Source organism: Sebastes fasciatus, chromosome 11, assembly GCF_043250625.1.
Source record: "Sebastes fasciatus isolate fSebFas1 chromosome 11, fSebFas1.pri, whole genome shotgun sequence".
Lineage (NCBI taxonomy): Eukaryota > Metazoa > Chordata > Actinopteri > Perciformes > Sebastidae > Sebastes > Sebastes fasciatus.
This window is the reverse complement of record NC_133805.1, coordinates 26,617,194-26,638,150: the sequence shown is the minus strand read 5'-3', so window position 1 is coordinate 26,638,150 and position 20,957 is coordinate 26,617,194. Positions and strand designations below refer to the sequence as shown.

Below are 20,957 nucleotides of genomic sequence, written 5' to 3'. Positions count from 1 at the left end.
GTGTTCTTATTCCGTAAGGGTAGCAGAACTCTGAACATCTGAGAGATGAGATGCTTTACTGAATATCCTTGAGGGAGGAGAAAAATAGTGGAATCCAAACACAAGCAGCAGCAAACTGTATGGTGGTATTTGTTTTTTTCGGGATTTTTTGCGCTTTTTCTCCCATCTCTCAAAGGATAGATTTAACACAGCCACTCCAACATTATATCCTGAGCACACTTCAGCATGTCAACTGTATGCTCATAAATCTTCAGGGAGCTAGGAGGAGGGAGGTTTACACTTTGGATTGACTGTAGCATCCTCTTCGAAGGCCTTTTGTTTGACTGGGAGGCCTTGAACAGAACAACGATACAGGTATTTGGGAGGGTGTCATGGAAAGGACAATGAATGTTTGATGATATTCTTTTATGGCGAAGGGGAAAAAGGACTTACTGCACTGGTGGCCCTGGACCACGACGTCTTTGATGGCCAGCAAGCCACGCTGCCCTGAGGTTACGGCTTCAAACACAATCTGAGGAGGAGAGAGGAGACTCATAACACCAATGATAAATGGCCACATGTCTTCAAATGGCACTTGAGTGAGGCTGCCCGTGTGCACAGAGAAAGTCCAGCTCCTGCTAATGCGATCTGCTCGTAGCTGGGATGCAGCTGGTCACACAGCTGCAGGCCACTGACATTATTTCCACGATATGTCACAGTTGATAGGTGTTATGACATGCAAGTGTTAAATTAAGTTTGAGCCTTGAGACGATTAGCACTCAGTCTGTGACAAACACATACTGTAGTGTACGGGAGGTGAGACACCTCTGACATACTGCTGTCTAATCATTCCATTGTCCTCACTGCACAACAATGTAGATGAATTGGATTTTGTTTGTGCATTGAATAATGGCATTCGTATACCCATCTCTAAGTTGGCATTGCGTTACATTGCACTATTAAAACTTAGGAAATGTCTTAGCTGGTACAGAATCTGTTGCTAGGAAACATTTGCAGTGCCAAAGCAATCAAAAAAAGACCTATGAACAGCAAGTCCGTATTTTTCGTCCGAAATTGTCGCACGTTTAAAAAATAAATACAACCTCAACTTTTGTCCGTCATTAAAGTTTTTGGAACAGGTTTGATTTTCTGCGTTTTTTTGCATCTGTCAGAGTTGTTTGACTACTCAGAGCCACCTTAATGCAAACATCATCATCCAAAATGGCATCTGACAAGCTGATTCACTTCATTCATTTGTCTCCCAGCACAAAGCGCTTTACGACAAACACAGAATACAGAGATGAGGAACTTAAAGATAGATCGTGGCAGGTGATTGCAGAACAGCTTGGAATCAGGGATGGTCTCCACACAAAGGATGTACGAAAGATTAGACTAGCTAAACGAATAAAAAAAAACGCTTACTAAACTACAGACTTGGTGTGCAAAGACCTTAACTTCCAAATGTAATAGTTTTAGGAGGCCAAATGCGTAATTTAAACAACAAATCTTTTATAAATTTAAGTGTGACTTTGTTATATTTACACATGCAAACATTGGAGCGTTACAGAGTTAGCAATATTTATGTAGAATGAGGGTGAAATAACACCTATACAGAATTATTTGGACATTTAATCTACAGTTTTTGACATAACGTTTTGTAATTTGAGGTATATGGTATATTTTTTTGTGAAATGTAATTTAAATCTTTCACATTTACATCATTATTAAACAGCATTTTGATCAAGTGTCGGGTCAGTTATATGTTAGCAAGCCAACGTTAGCTTGGTCAGTTGGTTCACTTAGCAATGAAACTGTTTTACCTGGCAGTAACTGGATGTAAATATCTATTAACAACGACTGTAATCTTTAAGTAAGAATGAGTTTGTGTGGTGCAACCTGTTTTATTTTGTGATAAGTGAATCTTCACTTATATAAGGCAAAGTTTAAATTTATGAACAGCTGGTGCAAATGTCTCCTGGTTACTTTGGATAATCCACAGACCTTACTGTCAACTATTTTCATTGTTGATAGTATTATTGGCACTACTGTCTACTAAAGAAAAAAGCTCTATAAAAACGTTTGATTGGGGTGGAAATCTCAGAGGCGAATACCTCAAAACCTGAAAAATGAAACCAAAACTATCAACATGGATAGACGCCACTAGAGGCAAGTGTGAACATATGTGATATATAGGCTATGTTGCCTTTAACAGTTGCTGTATGTCTAGTGTTACTTGTCTGACATGTTTGTTGCCAACTCTGACAACAAAAATAACTGAAATCATGTCCAACTGTGCTGTGTAACACTAACATGACCCTATTTTAAGAGCCGAGTTCTCCTGCAAAACAAATGGTCCTAAGCCCTGACAGAGGGCGTGTCCCAGCAGAATGTCAGAGTTATGTACTCGCTGGTCTGCACTGTGATAAAAAGGGAAACAGAATGCCAGTCCCTTCCCAAACCCAGGGTGTGGTACAGAGACCCATTACACCACACACACACTCAGACTACTCATGTTTAGCATTCCATCATTCCCTAAATATAAGCCTATATCTTCCAGCGAATGCTATATATTAATGGATATGTTCCGTATAAGGTCTCACACAGAAACTTATGTTCTGCTAGCCGTAGCCAGGCTGCACACACATACATCTCTGAGATTCCTTTTGTAGCCTGGGAATGTGGAGGCGGAGATAGTTACCATTGTCATCTGGGAGGCAGGATGCCTTCAGATAAGGCTGTCTAATTATAAATTTCTTTTTTTGTCTCATGAAATATGAAAGTGAACGTCCTGGGTGCCAATTATGGCCTCATTACAGGCTAATTTAAAGGAAATTAAAAGGCCAACCACTCCATATATCGCCACCAGACAAATGAACTAGCCCCCACTCTCTAATTGAAATCCTTTGTTTGTGCAACAGACATCAGTCAGCCTGCCTAATAGCTGTGATATAATTGATTCCAACATCAATGATAGTGCAGTGCATAATTGGGCCTGACCCACAGACTGAAAATATTCACATGGGACGAAAGCTGTTGATGTCACGGGAAAGTTCACCATTCTCATTTGTCGGAGACACGCGCACAGTGAACCCAACATTCAATGTCTACATCACCGCACTGGCTATCCCTGAGGGACTTGGCTAAGTAGTACATTACAGTAGGATTGATTAGCTCTGTCATAGGCTCTACTGTATTGAAATCAAGATAGATGAGGACATTTGGGTTTTTCTCTCTCATTGCTGCACATCAGGATAAATAATGGGTGTTCATCTTTTGCACAAAGTACATATTTTGATGTGCAGAACACATTACGTTTATTGAAAATTATAGCTCTTGCACAGTGTTCTGCAGTTTTGGAAATGCATGACAATCTCTATTAAAACTTTTAGGGATGACCTGACAGAAGAGTAATTATCAAAGGCTGAAAGGCTCATGATGACTAAAAGCCTTACTGGTAATTAAAAAATAATTTCCAAGTATCAGGTGGCTTCCCTTTGACGATTGCGTAGGTTACTATGCAATTAAAGATACCTATAATTAGTGCCGTGTTGTTAATTAGTGACAATTTCAAGCATTTGGTCTCTCTTTTCTTGACTGAGAGCAGCGCTAAGATTATTAGCATCCTCGCATTTGCCCGTGTTGTCAGTTTGGGTCTGGAACAATTACAAACAGAGACCTTCCGCTGGGGTTTGAAAGGCAACAGATGCTGGGAGTTTCCCCGAACACACTGGAAAGCACAACACGTCATTTTGGGGCTAAATGCTCTCGCCACGTGCAGAGATCTGCTTAAACGCACCACGAACAGTATGTCAAAATGTGTCAAAGTGTCACTGAACTTCACTTCCAAAAGCAACACACTATTTATGTTTAAAAGGTGGAGATTGGTTTTGTTGAAGTCTAAACGTGTCTAAAAGTAAAGTGTCTACACTTCACAAATAAAAGGTGAGCAAAACATTTTATTTCTTAATTTCAAAATACGATCAATAATGGTTAGGGCTTTGACTCGTGGTCTGCATTTTCTTTCAGCCAGTAATGTCTGCACGAGGGATGAATCCGAACACAACAAGCTGCGCCTCTACTAAAGAATAGACTCCTTCAATCTTTAAAAACATTAGACCAGACTGGCTTTGCATCATTATGTCACACAAGGGTCACCATCCTGTTTCCTCCCCCCTCTTCTCTCTTTCTTTTGTCCATGTGCCTCTCATTAAGGCTCCTATCTTGCATTCAGCAGTGAGGAGCTCAGCCGGTGTCCCTTGTTAACTAAGTTATCAGGGTGGCTATGATGAGCAAGCAGGAGGACTCCCCTCAGCCCCGCTGCGTGGACCGGCTCTGCCAGGCCATAATGAAATAATTCACCAAGGGGATGTCTCCCATTGGGAGGTTAAGGGGTCTCTCTGCATCAATTAACATTTGGTGGACTCGTGGAACAAGCCCGGCGAAGACTAATAGCCAGGCAAGTGTGAAATCACCTTGCCCCAGCCAGCAGTCATGTGCATTGGTAAGTGAAAATGAGTTTTCAGAATTGGAAAAAGAGAACTGGCTCAGATGGAAGGGAGGGAGAACAGATTACCATGGATACCGAGGTAGCCCCAGAAATCAATAATCTTAGGTGTTTTGAATGGGCTATTGTGCGATTGTTTGGACCTTCTCAAATTATAAATTTGTCTTGCTCCACCCAGCGAGCCGGCTTTTAATGGCTTTGGCTGGACCACAAAGGCTGCTTTCAATGAGCAGCCTAGTTTTGTGATGAGACATTATACAAAAGAGAGATGGATTCAGACTGCACATCCTCACCTGGTAGAAGTTGGGCCAGTAGGTGCTGATGGCCAGTTCTACCTGTCCCCAGGAGCGAGTGGCTGGACCAGATACGTTCCAAACAGGCATTCCCATGGGACTGTTGTTCTCTTTGATATAGACGTTCAGGTGACCTGGGTGGCTGTTGTCTCTGCCTCCTATGTAGTAGTGGAAAGTAACGCAGTGGGTGTCATTCTCCCTCAGCTGCGGCGTCAGCAGTAAGGCCTTCTGCCCTGCAAAGCGTCCTGACGTGTTCATCATCATGAAGGCTGAACCTGCAACATGGACAAGAGGATTCACGAGTTGAGCAGGTTTTATTCAATCAGCAGTTCAGACAGTGTCAGCTAAACTGATATTCGTAGTAAAAAGTCCTGTAATAGCCATAATCATACATTATCATATAAACAACTGCAAACTCATCCACCTGGCATGAATAAACTACAAAAAAATACTTTGAAATATCATAAAGGAAGGTGTTTTTTAGCCACACTTGCTCTATGAAAGACTTAATATTTTCCAGTCCACCACTTTACTACTGGATGGATTGCCATGAAGTTTTGTACTGACATTCATGGTTCCCATGTGTTCTCGTGATGTATCATAATTAGGGCTGTCAATGGATTAAAATATTTAATCACGATTAATCGCATGATTGTCCATAGTTAATCGTGATTAATCGCAAATTAATCACACATTTTTTGTCTGTTCAAAATATATCTTGAAGGGAGATTTGTCAAGTATTTAATACTCTCATCAACATGGGAGTGGGCAAATATGCTTGCTTCATGCAAAATGTATGAATATATTTATTATTGGAAATCAATTAACAACACAAAACAATGACAGTTATTGTCCAGAAACCTTCACAGGTACTACGTTTAGCATAAAAAAATATGCTCAAATCATAACAAGGCAACCTCAAGACCAACAGGCAACAACAGATGTCAGTGTGACAGTCTGCTGACTTGACTATAACTTGCCCAAACCTACATTATCATAAAGTGGGCATGTCTGTAAAGGGGAGACTCGTGGGTACCCATAGAACCCATTTTCATTCACATATCTAGAGGTCAGAGGTCAAGGGACCCCTTTGAAAACAGCCATGTCATGTTTTTCTTCTGCAAAATTTAGCGTAAATTCTGAGTGTTATTTAACCTCCTTAGCAACAAGCTAGTGTGACATGGTTGGTACCAATGGATCTCTTAAGTTTTTCTAGTTTCATATGATACCAGTATCTTCATTTTAGCTTTAAAACTGAGCCTCTAAAAGATCGATTGCATTAAGGTGTTAAGCGTTAAGGTGAAATTAGTGGCGTCAAAAGGACTTTGCGTTAACGCGTCATTAACTTTTCAACTAGGTCTATCACCAGGTCAAGTTCTTATTTGTCCAATACTTTGGTTAATGACCAAATACCTGAATAACGAATGGCATTCCCACCAAGCTCAGCCGCACTTTGTGTTTAGTGTTAATTAGCAAATGTTAGCATGCTAACACACCAAACTAAAATGGTGAACAATATAAATATTTACCTGCAGAAATCAGCATGTTAGTATGCAGATGTTAGTATTTAACTAAAAGTTCTGCTGTGCTGCAAAGAGGCATTATTGTAGACTCTGAAGCCGCCCACACATTTTCAGCAGTAAAATCGCTCTGCGCTGGCTGTGCCATTGTTTTCCTATAGAAAGAGCAATGCCGCACAACTAGATGGAAGCGCTACTCTCGGCGTGGTGCACTGCTCAAAGTTGCCACTGAGCGCTGTGCTCAAAGTTCAAATTACTTCAACTTCGACCTTGGTTGCTGCTGACCTTTCAAAACGCAACCAATGAAATACCAGCTACAACTGTTGTTGTTGCCTAGAAACAGTGAATGGAGTTCCTTGCGCTCTTTCTGGTGACATATTATACCTGCTGCCTCTGCAAGGCTCTGTGCCCTACCTCGCGGTGAGCGAAGAGCAAATTTCTTATCATGTGAAGGCAGCTTTAGTCTGTCATTTCTCGGTGTATGCTTTGGGTGTCAAATGCCACATCGCTATGTGTTTGACACTCTCATTTGACATCCGCATTACATTTCACAACCACTGACTTTCCAAAAGAGCCCAAAATAACATCACATATATTAAAAATCTAAACTCTGATTATGTTTTGAAACTTGAACCATGAACTGTGTTGAGTTTCAAATCATCAACTAATTTATGTAATGTGTCTTTAAAGAAAGATGCCAAAGACTAATGTTGTACTCTCCTATTTTGTCCCTGGCAACATCACTTGGATCTTTTGGTGGTTAGAGGCAGGTGGTTGTTAACATAACAGAAAGATCTCCAAGACAAAAAACTGATTATTACAAGCAACCAGGTCCTGAGGTTTAACACTAACTAAATAAACGGCCTAATCTCTTAAGAGTGTGCAGAAAGCAGGTAAATGACTATGCTCAGACCTTTTCTATTAGCGCTGCATATGACCCTTAATGAGACAATGCTCTTATCTCTGGATTGATAGAAACTCTCTTATCATTACCATTCATCAAAATACAAAGGCAAAAAATACGACTAATCGTAAAAATGCCTGGTGTTTGAGAGGAGTGTTTTTCCCTCTCAATGACAGAGAGAAGGGAAATGATGAGAAATCAATAAGTCAGAATCTATTTGCCAACCAGGCCCCATTTAGATTTTATCGCTTTGGTTCAATATTAAAGGTTAATCTAATTCTCTCCCCTCTTGCCAATAAAACACAAGTGAGAATTATTAGATTGGCAAACTTTCAAGGATATGCAGAACACATTCTATTTGTCATCATCCTATTTAGCTTGGCTCGGTAATGAGATGGCACAAATCGTAACAGCATTTGAGACACAGCCAAAAAGACTCAGTTTATGTTGAATACATTTTCTTTTGGGGGGTGTGGTAATGATCGCAAGGCACATTTTGCTTAGAGGTGAAACAAACAACCTGTTAGCATAAGGCTCTGCTCCCCTGCATGTGAGGCAGAGCTGAACCGCAGTGGAGGTGAATCTTTGTCATTAAATTTAACATCTGGTGATTCGCTCAGATATGGTGTTAAAAAGGGTGAATAACGTTGACTAAATCAGCAGGCTTGGTCCCTGAGTGTGTCAGCCAAACAGCCTCTCACAAAACCCTATTTGTTCCATCAATGACTCGAGCTTGCCCACTTGTCTTGTTGTGCTGCACTTGTAACGCTCACCAATTCCATCTGTCTCCAGCTTCAGATAACGAGTGGGGGTTCTGTCATGTTTACACAATGAAACAGGAGGAGAGGGAGCAGAGGAGGAGGAGGAGCAGTGAGCTGTGATGACACCGAGTCAGCCTCCTCGGCTTTGTTTGTCAGGTGGTAGCAAGTTGTTGTTTAAAAGGATCTTAACATGTTTTTGGATCACATGCACATCAGGGGGCTGCTGCATTTTAATATGAACTAATAATAACTCTCCAGACATAAGTGAAACCATGAACACAAAGCAGAGAAACACTGATGCTATACTGCTGGTGAAACTATGCATGTTAAGTGTATATTGTCCACATTTGGTTGTAGATCACGCGGACCACATGGGCCACAGACGGAATACAGATTACTGTGTGTGGGCCATATAGTGCGCTGTAAATCAATAAAAAACTCAGGCTTACATTTGGCTCTGATGAATTCTCATTGATCACAAAAAAATAGCTTGACTGATATTTTTGGGAATTTGGGGGACAATAATTCAATAATATATTATAGCTAGAAAACAGCATCCAGCAGGGTGCAGATCTCTGCCAGGTGTGTCTCCCTCTCCCTTCCCAAAGAAAGAAGAGTTGAATCTGACTCGTGTCCCTCCTGGCTCCCCTTATTCATCTCCTATTGTGCCTAACGTTAGTGGATCATAACATATCGGTTATGGAAGCTTTTCTACGGATGTCAGTTTTTGAGGCAAAAATGTGGCCTGCAACAGACTAAGTGAGGCTTGTTTTTAGCCTAGCCGATTAGTGGAACTGCTTTTTGCTACTGAAGCAGTTGTTGATCACTTGCAGCCCCTACCGGCTGGCTAAGAGGAGTGAGGAGTCAGCGGTCAATGATGGTAGAAAACAGTCAATAAAATATTTTTTTCAAAAAATGGGGATCACCACAACCTCGAGAGGTCCTTGAGTTTACAGTCATAAATGAGCACCAAAAATATTAGGCTGATGGATCCAACAGTAAGCGAGATTAGCCGTGGACAGACAGACAGATTGTGCCAGACGGATATAACTTTATGAAATGCAAATCAATAAATATATAGTTGAGCGTGAAAGTGTATTGTTGTCCTTAGAAAACAGTAAAAAATAGTAACTCAAAGTCCACTTACAATCTTTTCCCAGAGCTTTCAACTACATCCCATGGTCTTTTGGTGCCTTCAAATGAAACTCATGAGCTCGTGTTTACAACATGGGAAGTAGTGTACACAATATGCTTGGCGTAGTAAGTGGTTAAGTCGTGGGAACACCGCTGCTAACCAACGGCAATATTAACGTTACTGTCGGCGTCACAGAGGCTAACAATTTAGCAAGCCAGCAAGTGGGTAACATAATGCAGTAAATTCAAAGGCATAATGACAGAGGAAAAAGATGAGGCCGTTGGGAATATCAACATTTTCCTCAGACCTATTATACAATTACGAAGAAAAACAATATTCGACTAAATTTACGATATATTACCTTGAAATGCATCAAAAAAATAACTTCCATGGCCTACGCCATTTCTGACAATGTCAACAAACACATCACAACTCGTGAACTCAGAGCTTTCAGAATCTTTCCCCTTACAAGGTTGTGAATACCACAAGAGGGGGGCGTTCATATGGACTCTTCTCGTGAACACGGTAAACACGACCCCATTTTTTAAGGCACCATTTGTCTGTGGATGGAGCTTGCTTAGTTGTCGTGGAGATATCTCAGGTGTCATCACATGACCTAAGCGTGGAACTTCGAAAGTATGGAACTGCTTCCATGACAACTGAGCAGTTCCAATGTTCCATAGTAAGATCACATGATCAACAACTGAGATATCGCTATGACAACTCTTTTCCCTTTTTTTGGGGCAAATTAATATATAATTCAAATAGATAAATAAAAAAGTGTTTGTGTGAGAATATATTTTCAATCATGTCTGGCTGCCTCTGGCCCTTTTGTGTGGTTTCACTGTATATTGTGATTAGCTATTTTACAGTATGATTGTGGCTTCCCTGTGTTGTACTGTAGATTGCCCTGCACAGCATGATCGCTCTGTTATGACTCACTATTGTGAACAGCACACTGTTGTTTTCCCAGAGCTTTTTAATCTATTATTCACTTTCTGTTTGTCTCTGATTCAAGTGTTGAGGCTAATTATTTCTGAGGCTGTGCAGGAAGTTGTCTACGGTACATGTAGAAGGGCAGGAGATGAGTCGACTTTCAGACACTTGTTTGTCCAACCTCAACCAGGTGCCTCTATATGAGGGCTGTGAGGTCTCTTTAATAACATTCAGCCATCTGCTCAGGTGCCCAGAACATTTTTGTTTTTTCCCTTTGAGGCATCAGCAACCCTTGGTGTGATGCGAACCAGCACTAATAATCAGTTGATGAATTGTTCAGTTCATGTTACAAAGACAAAGATGATGGCACCACTGCTTTCTTCTATGATTAAAACCGACTGTTTACTTTTCATTTCAAAACAGCCATGTTGTGACAGTGTTGCACCGGAGAGTAATTTACAGCACTGCTCTTTGTTGGTAATTAGAGATGAAAATATCAGATCCCTCAAGCGGCATATGTAAATTTTTTTACTACTACGTTAATGAAATATTAATAAAACAATAGGTACCCTTTGTAAGTAGCCACGTCTAATTTAATGAAAGCTTAATGCAGTGGCTGTTAGAATTAAAGTGCATTTACTTGATAGAAATACATGCAAATATTAAAAATGTCTTCCTCACTACCAGGCAGGTTGCAGAACTGTAGCAGTGACACTGTGACCAAACTTGAGGCCTACAAATCGCCTTGATTTGGGTCAGTGAACCTGAACGCACCACGGGGGAAAAGTCTTTCCTTTCCTCATTATTGACCACCATAAAACACAAGAATACCGTATTTTTAAGTGACAGCGTGCCGCCTCATCGCGCTGCCATTGTCACTGTCTAACAGAAGTGAAGAAGATGACAGTAGAACACTGATTGTCATTCAGTTCCTATACTCTTAGATCCTAATGACCACATACTCTGCAGGACCTGCTGCACCATGACAAGCTAATTAGCCAGTGAGACTAAGAGCAAATTATAATGACACTGTGTTAGTACTGTGCTAATGTGCTAGTGATGCACACGGGTGTTTTCTCACCCTCTCCTCTTCTTTCTCTATCTCTTGTGCCTTAACAATGGCGTGTTCAAGACCAATTAAAAAATAGAGAGCTCTCGGCACACTCAAGGCCTGTCTCTGCAACTCTGTAAAGGCCAGGGCTCAGTTATTGTCTGAGGTATTCAGAAGAACAGATTTATTATTATTCCAATGTAGGCCAAATTCACCTTCTCTTACAATGATGGCTGAACATGGAGAACATGGGGACTGGTATGAAAAATTAATGAGTGAAAGATGAAATGTTCCTGCTGCAGATGCTACATGCATTCATGTTGCTGTTCTTCAGAAATGAAGGGCGCACCGCTGAGATAGAAATGTATGACTTTCATTATTAGTCAGTATTAACAAGGACACTGTGTCTGAATGAGGGCTGTTACACAGAAAACATTAACCACACATTGATATTAAACAATTCGTTGTCAGAGGCCATACGTAAATGAGAAGGTGTCACAAAAATGGATTACATTTGTTTGTGACCCCAACAACCTCTTTAGACATGTTCCGATACCATTTTTTCCTTTGCGATACCAATTCCGATACCTGAACATGCGATTTATTCGTTTTTCAACAGCTGTATACTACTAACCCTGTCTGGATGTGATATAACTGCTGTCATTGTTGTATGGCCTGGCTCAGGTTAAACCCTTTGTAAAACATGAACAAATGGATACAGAGAATGAATATCATGGAACTTTCTTTTATTATCTAGTCTGACAGATTTTTCCAGTATAAAATACTGCCAAATTGCTGACATTTTGCTAGCTATGACTAACGTTACACTCTCCGCTAGCACATGCCCGATCTGTACTGCGCCTGTAGAGCTCTCAACAGAGATGAGAAAGAAGTGAGGCGGTTCACTCGTTAGCTACTTGCATCATCGATTTCGGACAAAGCAGAGCTGATGATGGAAGTAGTTAACGAGTGAACCATCTTGCTTCTTTCTCATCTCTTTTGAGGGTTGCACATACGGAGTACCGATCAGGCAGGATGGATAGATCGGGTAGCGAGTGTGACATGTGTCTGTGTAATGAGCGTAAATGAGCTGATAAACGATATGTATTTCTGATATTGGTATCGGTACAACTCTACATCTCTTGGATTGATTTCAGTGAATTTCTGTCTTTAATTAAATGTGTCATTTTAACTAAAGGGTCTGTCAGGGTTTATGCTATCCTTTGTTTTTTGACGGCCAATATGGCCGTTGATATTCCAGAATTCAGGCCATAGAGAACAACTACCGGACATATGTTTGAAAAGGGCAGACATTTCAACTTTTGTATAATATTAAGTATACATTTAAGTTGTCTTGGTAACATATCTTAAAATATTAGGTTATTTAATATGCTAATAAATTAATTCATTTATTTATTGGGCATATTTCCCAACAGACATTTTGGCCATTGATAACGTAATCCCAGCTGTCTGTTTACAGGTCTTGGGGAGTACTACTGCAAATACTGTATGTAGGAAATGTGGTATGAGGCCTACAGAGAGCTGCATGAAATCTGATAAATTGCTTCAAATGATGCCATACGAGTCAGCGTTGGTTGGGGCAGAAAACAAGTTTGAAAATGAAAAAAATCTGGGTTTGTGGAGTTAGAGGGAAGTCAGCCTACCAGACCTCTGTATCCCGCTCCTCACCTCGGCCATGTTAGCAGCTACTGGCATTACACACCAAATCTCTGACCGAACAGGCGTATAAACTGTCGAATAAAAAAAGACTATATCTCTGGTTCTGCTGCACTTTCCATTGTGCATCCGACAATGTTCCATATCTAAAACTTTACTAGAAGGCTGCTTAAAAAAAACTAAATTAATGTGTGTTTTTGTCTGAAAGTCAAACTAAGCACAAACACAATAAAAAAAAAAAAGAAGAGTTTTCTCTTGGATAAATACTTTTCCAGCAAGTGTAAACACACAAATGTTCAGGTTCAGCTGGACATTGAGCAATCCAAAATAACAGCCTTAGCAGTTTAATGGTATAATGAATCCAAAATAACAGCCTTAGTGGTTTAATGGTATAATGAGCCATACAGATATACTCCAGGGGAAGGTTTCCATCAGGTTAATCCTTTCACCTGTCAGCTCACTCGCACTGGCAGGCCAGTTGGGAGCAGGTCACAGCTTGTGTCTGTCCTCATGACAAACTGGTAATCGCTAAATAACTAAATACTTTAATTTGATGGTTTTCTAGCAACTAATCATTCAATGGCTGCTTTTTCTATTGAAGCAATGGGTCTTGTGCATTAAAGCCAATTTTTCTGAGCATAACTACTCTGACATGATCCTGAGGAAACGGGCAAAAAATAATGACCATAATCCATTCGCAGACTAACAAAAGTGATATACCGTATGAATTCCCGCTTTTATGAAACAACCAAACTCAATTTAGAAATGACAGCTTTTCATGATTACAACAATGTGACAAAACCACATCCTGATTTCCTCATTTCCTGCATAAAGTCTTGTGTCTTTAGAGTCTTTTTTGTAATCACTGTAGAAAGCAGGAGGAGGTTCAGGGTTAGAAGAGAAGTAGACAGAGAAGAGTGACCTGAGACAAATGTCACATGAATCCTATTAAACCTTTTCTGTTGCATTCATGCTTTGACTGTAGGAATGAAATACTTTGAAGACCCTCCTCCAAAAAGACTAACCAGTAATATGATTGTCCTTAAAGACACATGATTGCACAAATAACACCAAAGCAACCAAATAAATGCACATAGTAGGTATATACAGAGAGGACTGGTTACACAAGCAGAATAGGGCATGATATAGCAAATTAGCCCGAGCAGGTTAAGTGGCTGCATTTGTAAATTTTCTTTATTCCCCAGGTTCCTTTTCTTAAAAAAGTAGGGAAATCTTCTTAATGGGAATAGAGTCTGATATAATTTAGTTCACGCAAATAGGGAACTGTCTAATCTTAATCATCAAAGTCTATAGGCTGAAGGTATTTAGATTAATTATCAGTTGAGTGATGGTCTGAGCAGAGGATATAATTTGCAATAATGACTAGCGCTCATTATTTCTCCTCCACTCAGGTCCTGAACTCTGTGAAAATCATTATGTGGGGGAAATCAGAATGAAGGGGCGCTCTTTAAACCCAAACCCTCCAGGTCTCATTTGCTAATAAAATTCACAGAGGTCACCACCGCAGAAAAGCACGGCAGCCGCTTCGGAAATGTCAATGAAGACAGGGCTATTCTCACTGTCTGCCACCAATCAAAAACGCTCTCGCTGTGAGGGTTAGGCTGTTAATGTGAACGGCCGTGGCCTCCACTCAATTTCCCAGAACTTTCCCCGTGTCCTTTGAAACATGAAAGGGGCCTGATAAAGTAACACTGAATAAGTTTGGGCTCTCCATATGAAGGACCTGCCAGGTTTCTTTGACGGTGTCAAACAGATTCACCCAAAACCATCCATCATGCGGAACACGTTTCAGCCCCATCATTTTAGTCAGGTGGAACAACTGACCCTTATTATGTTCCCTGACAGCATCCTTTGTTGCTGCGTGTCAATCAACAGCAATTCTTAATGGCTTAATATGTCATCTTAATATGCAGTATGCACTATTGGCGCTCCACTGCAATAAATGGGTCATATGATGGCCCATTTGCCTGATACAAACCCATTACACAACAGAGAGTGTTCATGCGAGTCACCTAGCTGCATCATTAGCCTTAATTGTACATACCATGCACACTAATGGGAAAAAAAGATACAGTATGCAAATATGTCCTCCATCATGGCAGTACTGTGTGCTGTCATAATCCTGTTTATAGTAATGTGTTGCTCAGACCACACAACCCTTCTTAACCCCCCAAACATGCTAAATTGAAAACCGCAGTCTGTCGTCCCCAGGAATTAATTCAGGAATTGATCAGATGTCGTAATTTGCTGTTCCGTTTCGTCCCCTAATCGTATAATGGGGTTTCTCCTTAACCTCATAACCTTGCCAACGCCGTGCAAGGTGTGATTTTCACACAAAGTTGCGAATGGCTCAAAAGCAATTAGCTTATTTTCAGAAGACGGGGCCCCTCGCTCCCTCCTCAACAGCAAATCCCATCTTTTGCTGATGTGATTTTAAATTCTGATTAAATTTCTGACGTCCTTCAGTCAGTGGGTGTTCTCTCCTCTCATATTTTAAGTGGCCATCCTTCTGCTCTTTCATTTCCACAGCACATACAGCGCCGTAAACATCACTCCAGGTAAGGCGGAGGGGCTTTGTCAATTCATTACCTCCTGATTGAAATGGTCAAAAAGGTGAACGGTTTGACTTTTAAAATGATCCGTCTTATCCATATGCAGCAGCCGTACTCTAAGAAAGGCACCCTTCTGGGTTCACGTGTGAGCTGCATTTGCATGAACGCATTATAAACCTGACAAGAAAGAAGCAGAAAGAGAGAAGATCTCCGTCACCCTATGAAGAACCTCATTCTGCCAATCCTTCACTATTGTCTAGGTGTCATTATCGACCAAGGGCGTGCTATCAAAACAAAGGCCCTGTGCAACAGTGGAACAAAAACATTCAATTTCTCTCGCGCAACATATTTAGAGCAGACATTAAGAATACAACAATGAGTCATTTAGCTGGAGCTGCTTTTGCTATTGTGCCGAGCATAATACAAAAACCCTAATTAATCTCAGTTAGAGGAACCTTCTTTCTCCTCCTCCTATTGCCATTATTCCCTAGAACGAGTCCCAGGGGAGAGTCAGGGAGCAGCAGCCTACTGCTGGCAACATCCATGACACCATCAGAGAAGAGGCAGCCTCTGCACCAGCTGGGGCTCACTAAAAACAGATTCCTTCTTAATGGCATCTGGACAGCCTGCAAAACACCACATCGCAAACTTCCTCACCAATCCAGCTTCATCCATTCTTCTCTGAGACCCCTGCAACATGTCGGGGAACTTATAACAACCGAGAGTACTCAGAAATCAGTATTTTTTTATGCATATGTCTTGGATTCAAGCGTGGTAATTTTCCCTTCAAATAATATGCAATCTAAGCCAACATCTGACTCTGACAGAAGTGCATCCAGCTCCATTCTCCAAGGCTGAATGAGTGTTGTCTTGGCTCAAATGGTTTTATTATCATTGTCCAGGACAGATGAGGCTTGTTGGTAGCAACAGGACTGACAGTGACAGTTCTGCCGGGGGTTTCTCCAGTTGGCTCGGGAGAGGGAACACACTGGGGAGTGCCCAAGCAGACATGCAGAGCTTCAGAACTGCATGGGCTGAGCCACCCTTAAGGAGCCAAAGCATGCAATCAGGGCTGTGCGGAGGGATAAACAAGACTACTCTCCGTCCAGACGTAGCAATTAGGTAGGGAGCGGATTGTCGTAAACAACCAAGAGTTTCAGGCACTCTCTTCTCCGTGCGACCAGAGGGCTTGTTTTCCTCGTTGCGTTTCATTCCAGCTTTTCCGTTTTTGCTACTCTTTTATTTACATGTTGGGATGGAATCGGGCCAGTTGGGTCTTTGGTTGTTGTATTAGCTTTGCAGGATGAAGGAGAGTACTGATATCAAATTCTGCACAAGGCCTCTCATGAGTGTTTTCTTTACATGTACCACAATGACACAGCACCTTAATTCAGGATGTTTCCTATTGATTTCACAAGCCTTTGCAGCTTTCAAGTCTGAATGTCTTTAACCTTTAATAAAATCAGGAAATCATATTGTTGCATAATGAACTTTCTTTTTAAAGAACTTGGGTCTATTCCAATTTTACATATTGACAACTTCTTCTTTGCACTTGAGTGACAGTTAAAGAATCTTATTACAAATACAGGAGTTTAAACCTGACAAACGCTATTGCTGGATGATTCTGCAAAACCCCAGATGACTAGGGCTGTCCCGAATACCATTTTTTGGGCTTCAAACCTTCGGTGAAAAATATTCGAAGGTATTCGAACCTTTGCGGCGCGGCGCAGCAGACTGACATGTTCTTCTGTGCCCGGTGCTGCTGCAGCACCACTGTACACACAAGCACCTCTAGACACAACAACTAATAATAATTAATGTTGAATATGAATAATGAATACTGATGTGGGATTTTTCCTTATTTCATGGGCTATTTTGGGATTACCATGGCAACGGTCGAAGCTTCTAAGCATTTAGGTCAGCCCTACAGATTACATTTGGATATATTATTTTACATCCAGTACCAACATTTTCAAATTCTCCCTTTCTACAATATCGGTGTAGCTATGATATGGTTATGGTTGGGAAAGATAGTACTCTTAGCAATAAACTATAATGAAGGTATGGTTGGGGTTAGACAACTAGACTAATTGGTTAAAGGGATAGTTTTGGTGTTTTGAAGTGGGGTTGTATGAGGTACTTATCTATAGTGAGTGTATTACCTACAGTAGATGATGGCTGTCTGACGGCAAGATAATACGGTTAAAATATTCTAAATATAGCGTACACTTAAACTTATATAAAAAAATTTTAGGTGGCTAAAATATGTTTTACTGCTGACTCCGTCCACAGCACTGTATTGCTTTGCTCAGGTGTTGGTACTCCTGTCTGCTTCGGCAAGTTGCGGGCGTGCCGACTGCTATCTACTGTAAGTAATACACCTACTATGGATAAGAACCTCATACAACCCCATTTCAAAACACCCCAACTATCCCTTTACGGTTAGGGGAAGATCGTGGTTATGGTTAATAAATAATAATTAATTACAAGGCAAAAGTGAGCATGGCTCACAAACCCCCGCTCACTGCTTGACCCCTACTAAGGTAGGGCCAAAGATTTTGGCCTTTAAGGACTAATGGAATTAGTCTATTGAGCACAATGTAGCTTGTTATTAGCTCACCTTCCTCAAGTCCAGGGTGCCCAACATTTCAAAAATGTTGGGCATCCTGGACTTCTAACCCCCAAAAGGCACAACTAGACCACACTGTCAACCATCATACCAAATTTGAAGTTCCTAAGTTAAATAGTTTCTGAGTTCTGCTCCGGAAACAAAATGGACGGAAGGACGGACACACAGAGCACTATATACCCCCGACTATGTTGTTGGGGGGATATAATAAAATGATTATCAATTAATATTAATATAATAATAATTGCAGGTCTGTGACAGAAGAACAACTCCAAAAGTCATGCTACACCACCCTGATCTCTACACCCTTACTATCCACCTCACTACATTAATTGGCCTTTACACACCGGGGGCATTTTTTTTCAATATATTTTTTTTACCTGTTGTTTTTGTCATGAGAATTTTCACACAAAACGTGAATATTATGTATCGAAAAAGCAACGTAATCTTTTCTCTGAACAATGTCCATTTTTCTGAGTTTCCACAACGCGAATAAAGGCATCAACCAATCACGTTGTGTGGCATTGGTTAAGTTGCACCTATATTTATATAGACGGCAAACTTTATTACTCCTTTCAACCTTAACGAAGGCAGCGCAGACTCCACTCCCTCCGTTCTTATCTTTCACAATAAAAGCCCTAGACAAATAATATTCGCAGGCGAGTATTTTCGCATTTTCGTTTTTTTATCGTCACGCCCCCCGTGTGTAAAGGCCTTAAGGGAGAACTACTTTCTGCATTGCCACTGAACATTGGCATTGAATGTAAATCATAAGGTGCAGAATCGTCCAAAATGCCAAGGGATACTGGTATTGGAGTTTACATGAGAGCTAGATGTTTATACCTCTGGAAGGATTTGATTTTCTCTGAAGACTCAGCCAGGTTTTAATCATCATTTAACTCACACATTCACATTGACATTAACAACACCCCTATTTGGACAGATACTGTCTACAGCCAATTTCCAAAGTGTTTGAGGTAGCAATGCCTTCTGTTCGGAACAATCTGTTCTGTGAGTATGATAAGGTCGTTTTGTCAAGATTCATAAGTACAGGTTGAGAGTGAGACAGCAATCAGAGGTGAGATAGCTTTTCCACCAGTGTGGCTTTCACCTAAATGCATTTCCACCCATCAACCCCCTCTCCGGTAGCCCTAAAACAATTTCAGCCGTCAAGTACACTACATTTCACATCCCTTTCAATGCGGTCAAAGAGGAGAGATTACAATTTCGCACGGCAGGTTGAGTGCTCACACTGAGAAATGGAGAAAGAGCTGCAACCTGTTAATTACGCACAATTCAAGACGCTCAGGTAGAAAACAAGCCTGTGTGAAGAGTGCTCAGACTAGGAAGCACAATCAGTGACACCTCTTAACCAGACATGGGATTTTAATCAGATATGTTAAATTTAGGCCGTGCGCAAAGTGTTAATTTGTAGGTCAAGGCTTTTCCAGATTTCGCTGTAACCTTTGCCCAGCCTCCATGTGTCCCGACATTAATCAATTGCGATAGAAAAAGCAGACACTTCCCCCTCCATGGAAAGTAATTTCTCTGGGGCGGTTCAACACACATCATTCTGATGTACACACAAACAGGTCTGGGCACTGGCTGCTTAAAATTAGTGAGGGTCCACTAATTAATTCCCCCTCTGTCACTGGGGGGGCCCAGTGCAATCTATCTGTGATGCAGCCTTTGTGAGATTAGGCGTCAGATACGGGAGGAAAACAATATCCATTAGTTTGCAACGCTACCTTTGTTATAACACAAAAAGAACGTCATTCCATTAGTCTAATTCCTTAGGTGCCTTCTGCTCGGTGGCGGTGATATCTCTGCATTTCAAATCAAATGAAAAGCGATCAATGGAACATTAAAGAGACAAATTGTGTGCAACAGACACAAAATGCAGGGAAAGCATTTTAATGAATTTTCAATATGTGGCTGACGAAGACTTCTTTAATTAAAATGGATCTGGGTATTTTGATATCAGACGTCGCTTGTGTCTCGGTTCACGTGACCGTCCCAAAGACCCTGTGTAGTATATACTCAGGTTGCAAGAACATCTCATATTGATAATAAAAAAGGAGAAACTAGTGTTGGGACCATAGATTAGAATTGGGAGTAGAATGGACATTCCCAATCAAATCAACATCGCAGGACGGTAAGAGCGGCCACCATTTTTATGTGTTCCGCTTGCAGTAACGACTAAAACGAGCAGTGGAGTATTAACGTTACAAAGCATAGAAAGCCAGAGTAAATGAGTCAAATTTAACAACTTAATGCTTTATCCACACAGCAGAGGAAAGCACATTGCTATCACCAGATGAGTGACAACTTTGTTCGCCTCGTTTTCTGTAGCGAGTGAGGCAGTGAAGCATGGTGGAATTAGCAAGTTAGCGAGCAACAAACACCGGACTTCCCCCCTTAAGACCGCTGTTCGTGTCTCGTGTGAAACGTAGTAATTTCACCGGACTTTCCCCCAGGAGACTGCTGTTTGCGTCCTGTGTGAAACATAGTAATTTTAAGCCAAATCATGGTGTTTTTGTATACTAAACCTAACCCAGTAGTTTTGTCGCTTAACTAAGTAGTTTTGTTGTGTTTTGTTCTGTTTTGTTTCAATTTACAACATTAATCATGTGTTTAAAATGGCGACCATAATCCGGGCAAATATATGTTCCCCACAAAACGTATTTTGGTTATGCAGTTAAAGCTGCAGTGGGTAGAAATGGAAGAAATATTAAGTTATTTTTATAAAACGGTCACTATATCCTGACAGTAGTGCATGAGACAGGTAATCTGAAAGAATTCATGTGCCTCTGTGTCCTCCGGTGCTTCTAATGGTATCTGCAAGATTTCACAGACCGGAGGAAAACAACCAATAAATCAAATATGAATCAATATTCTGTTCCTGTAATGCCTATTTCTCGCCTCAAACGTTTTCAGAAACATCTTGTAGTGTACTGTTTAGCTGTAAAATGAGGAAGTTTGTGACCCAGCAGCC

General features: G+C 40.9%; 1 protein-coding gene across 10 annotated transcripts in view; it reads right to left on the bottom strand.

The window, feature by feature from the left end:
• The window catches only part of LOC141777553 (receptor-type tyrosine-protein phosphatase mu), a 192,157-nt gene that overhangs the window by 123,514 nt on the left and 47,686 nt on the right, over nucleotides 1-20,957 (bottom strand). For all 10 annotated transcript variants that reach the window (XR_012595919.1, XM_074651914.1, XM_074651917.1 and 7 more), the window contains exons 3-4: nucleotides 4,777-5,051; nucleotides 433-511 (exon numbers count right to left, since the gene is read on the bottom strand). Coding sequence is in view for 9 of the 10 variants with exons in the window: in XM_074651914.1 (XP_074508015.1) it covers nucleotides 433-511; nucleotides 4,777-5,051 (354 nt within the window). In the remaining variant the exon portion in view is untranslated. The remainder of the gene's footprint in view (nucleotides 1-432; nucleotides 512-4,776; nucleotides 5,052-20,957) is intronic.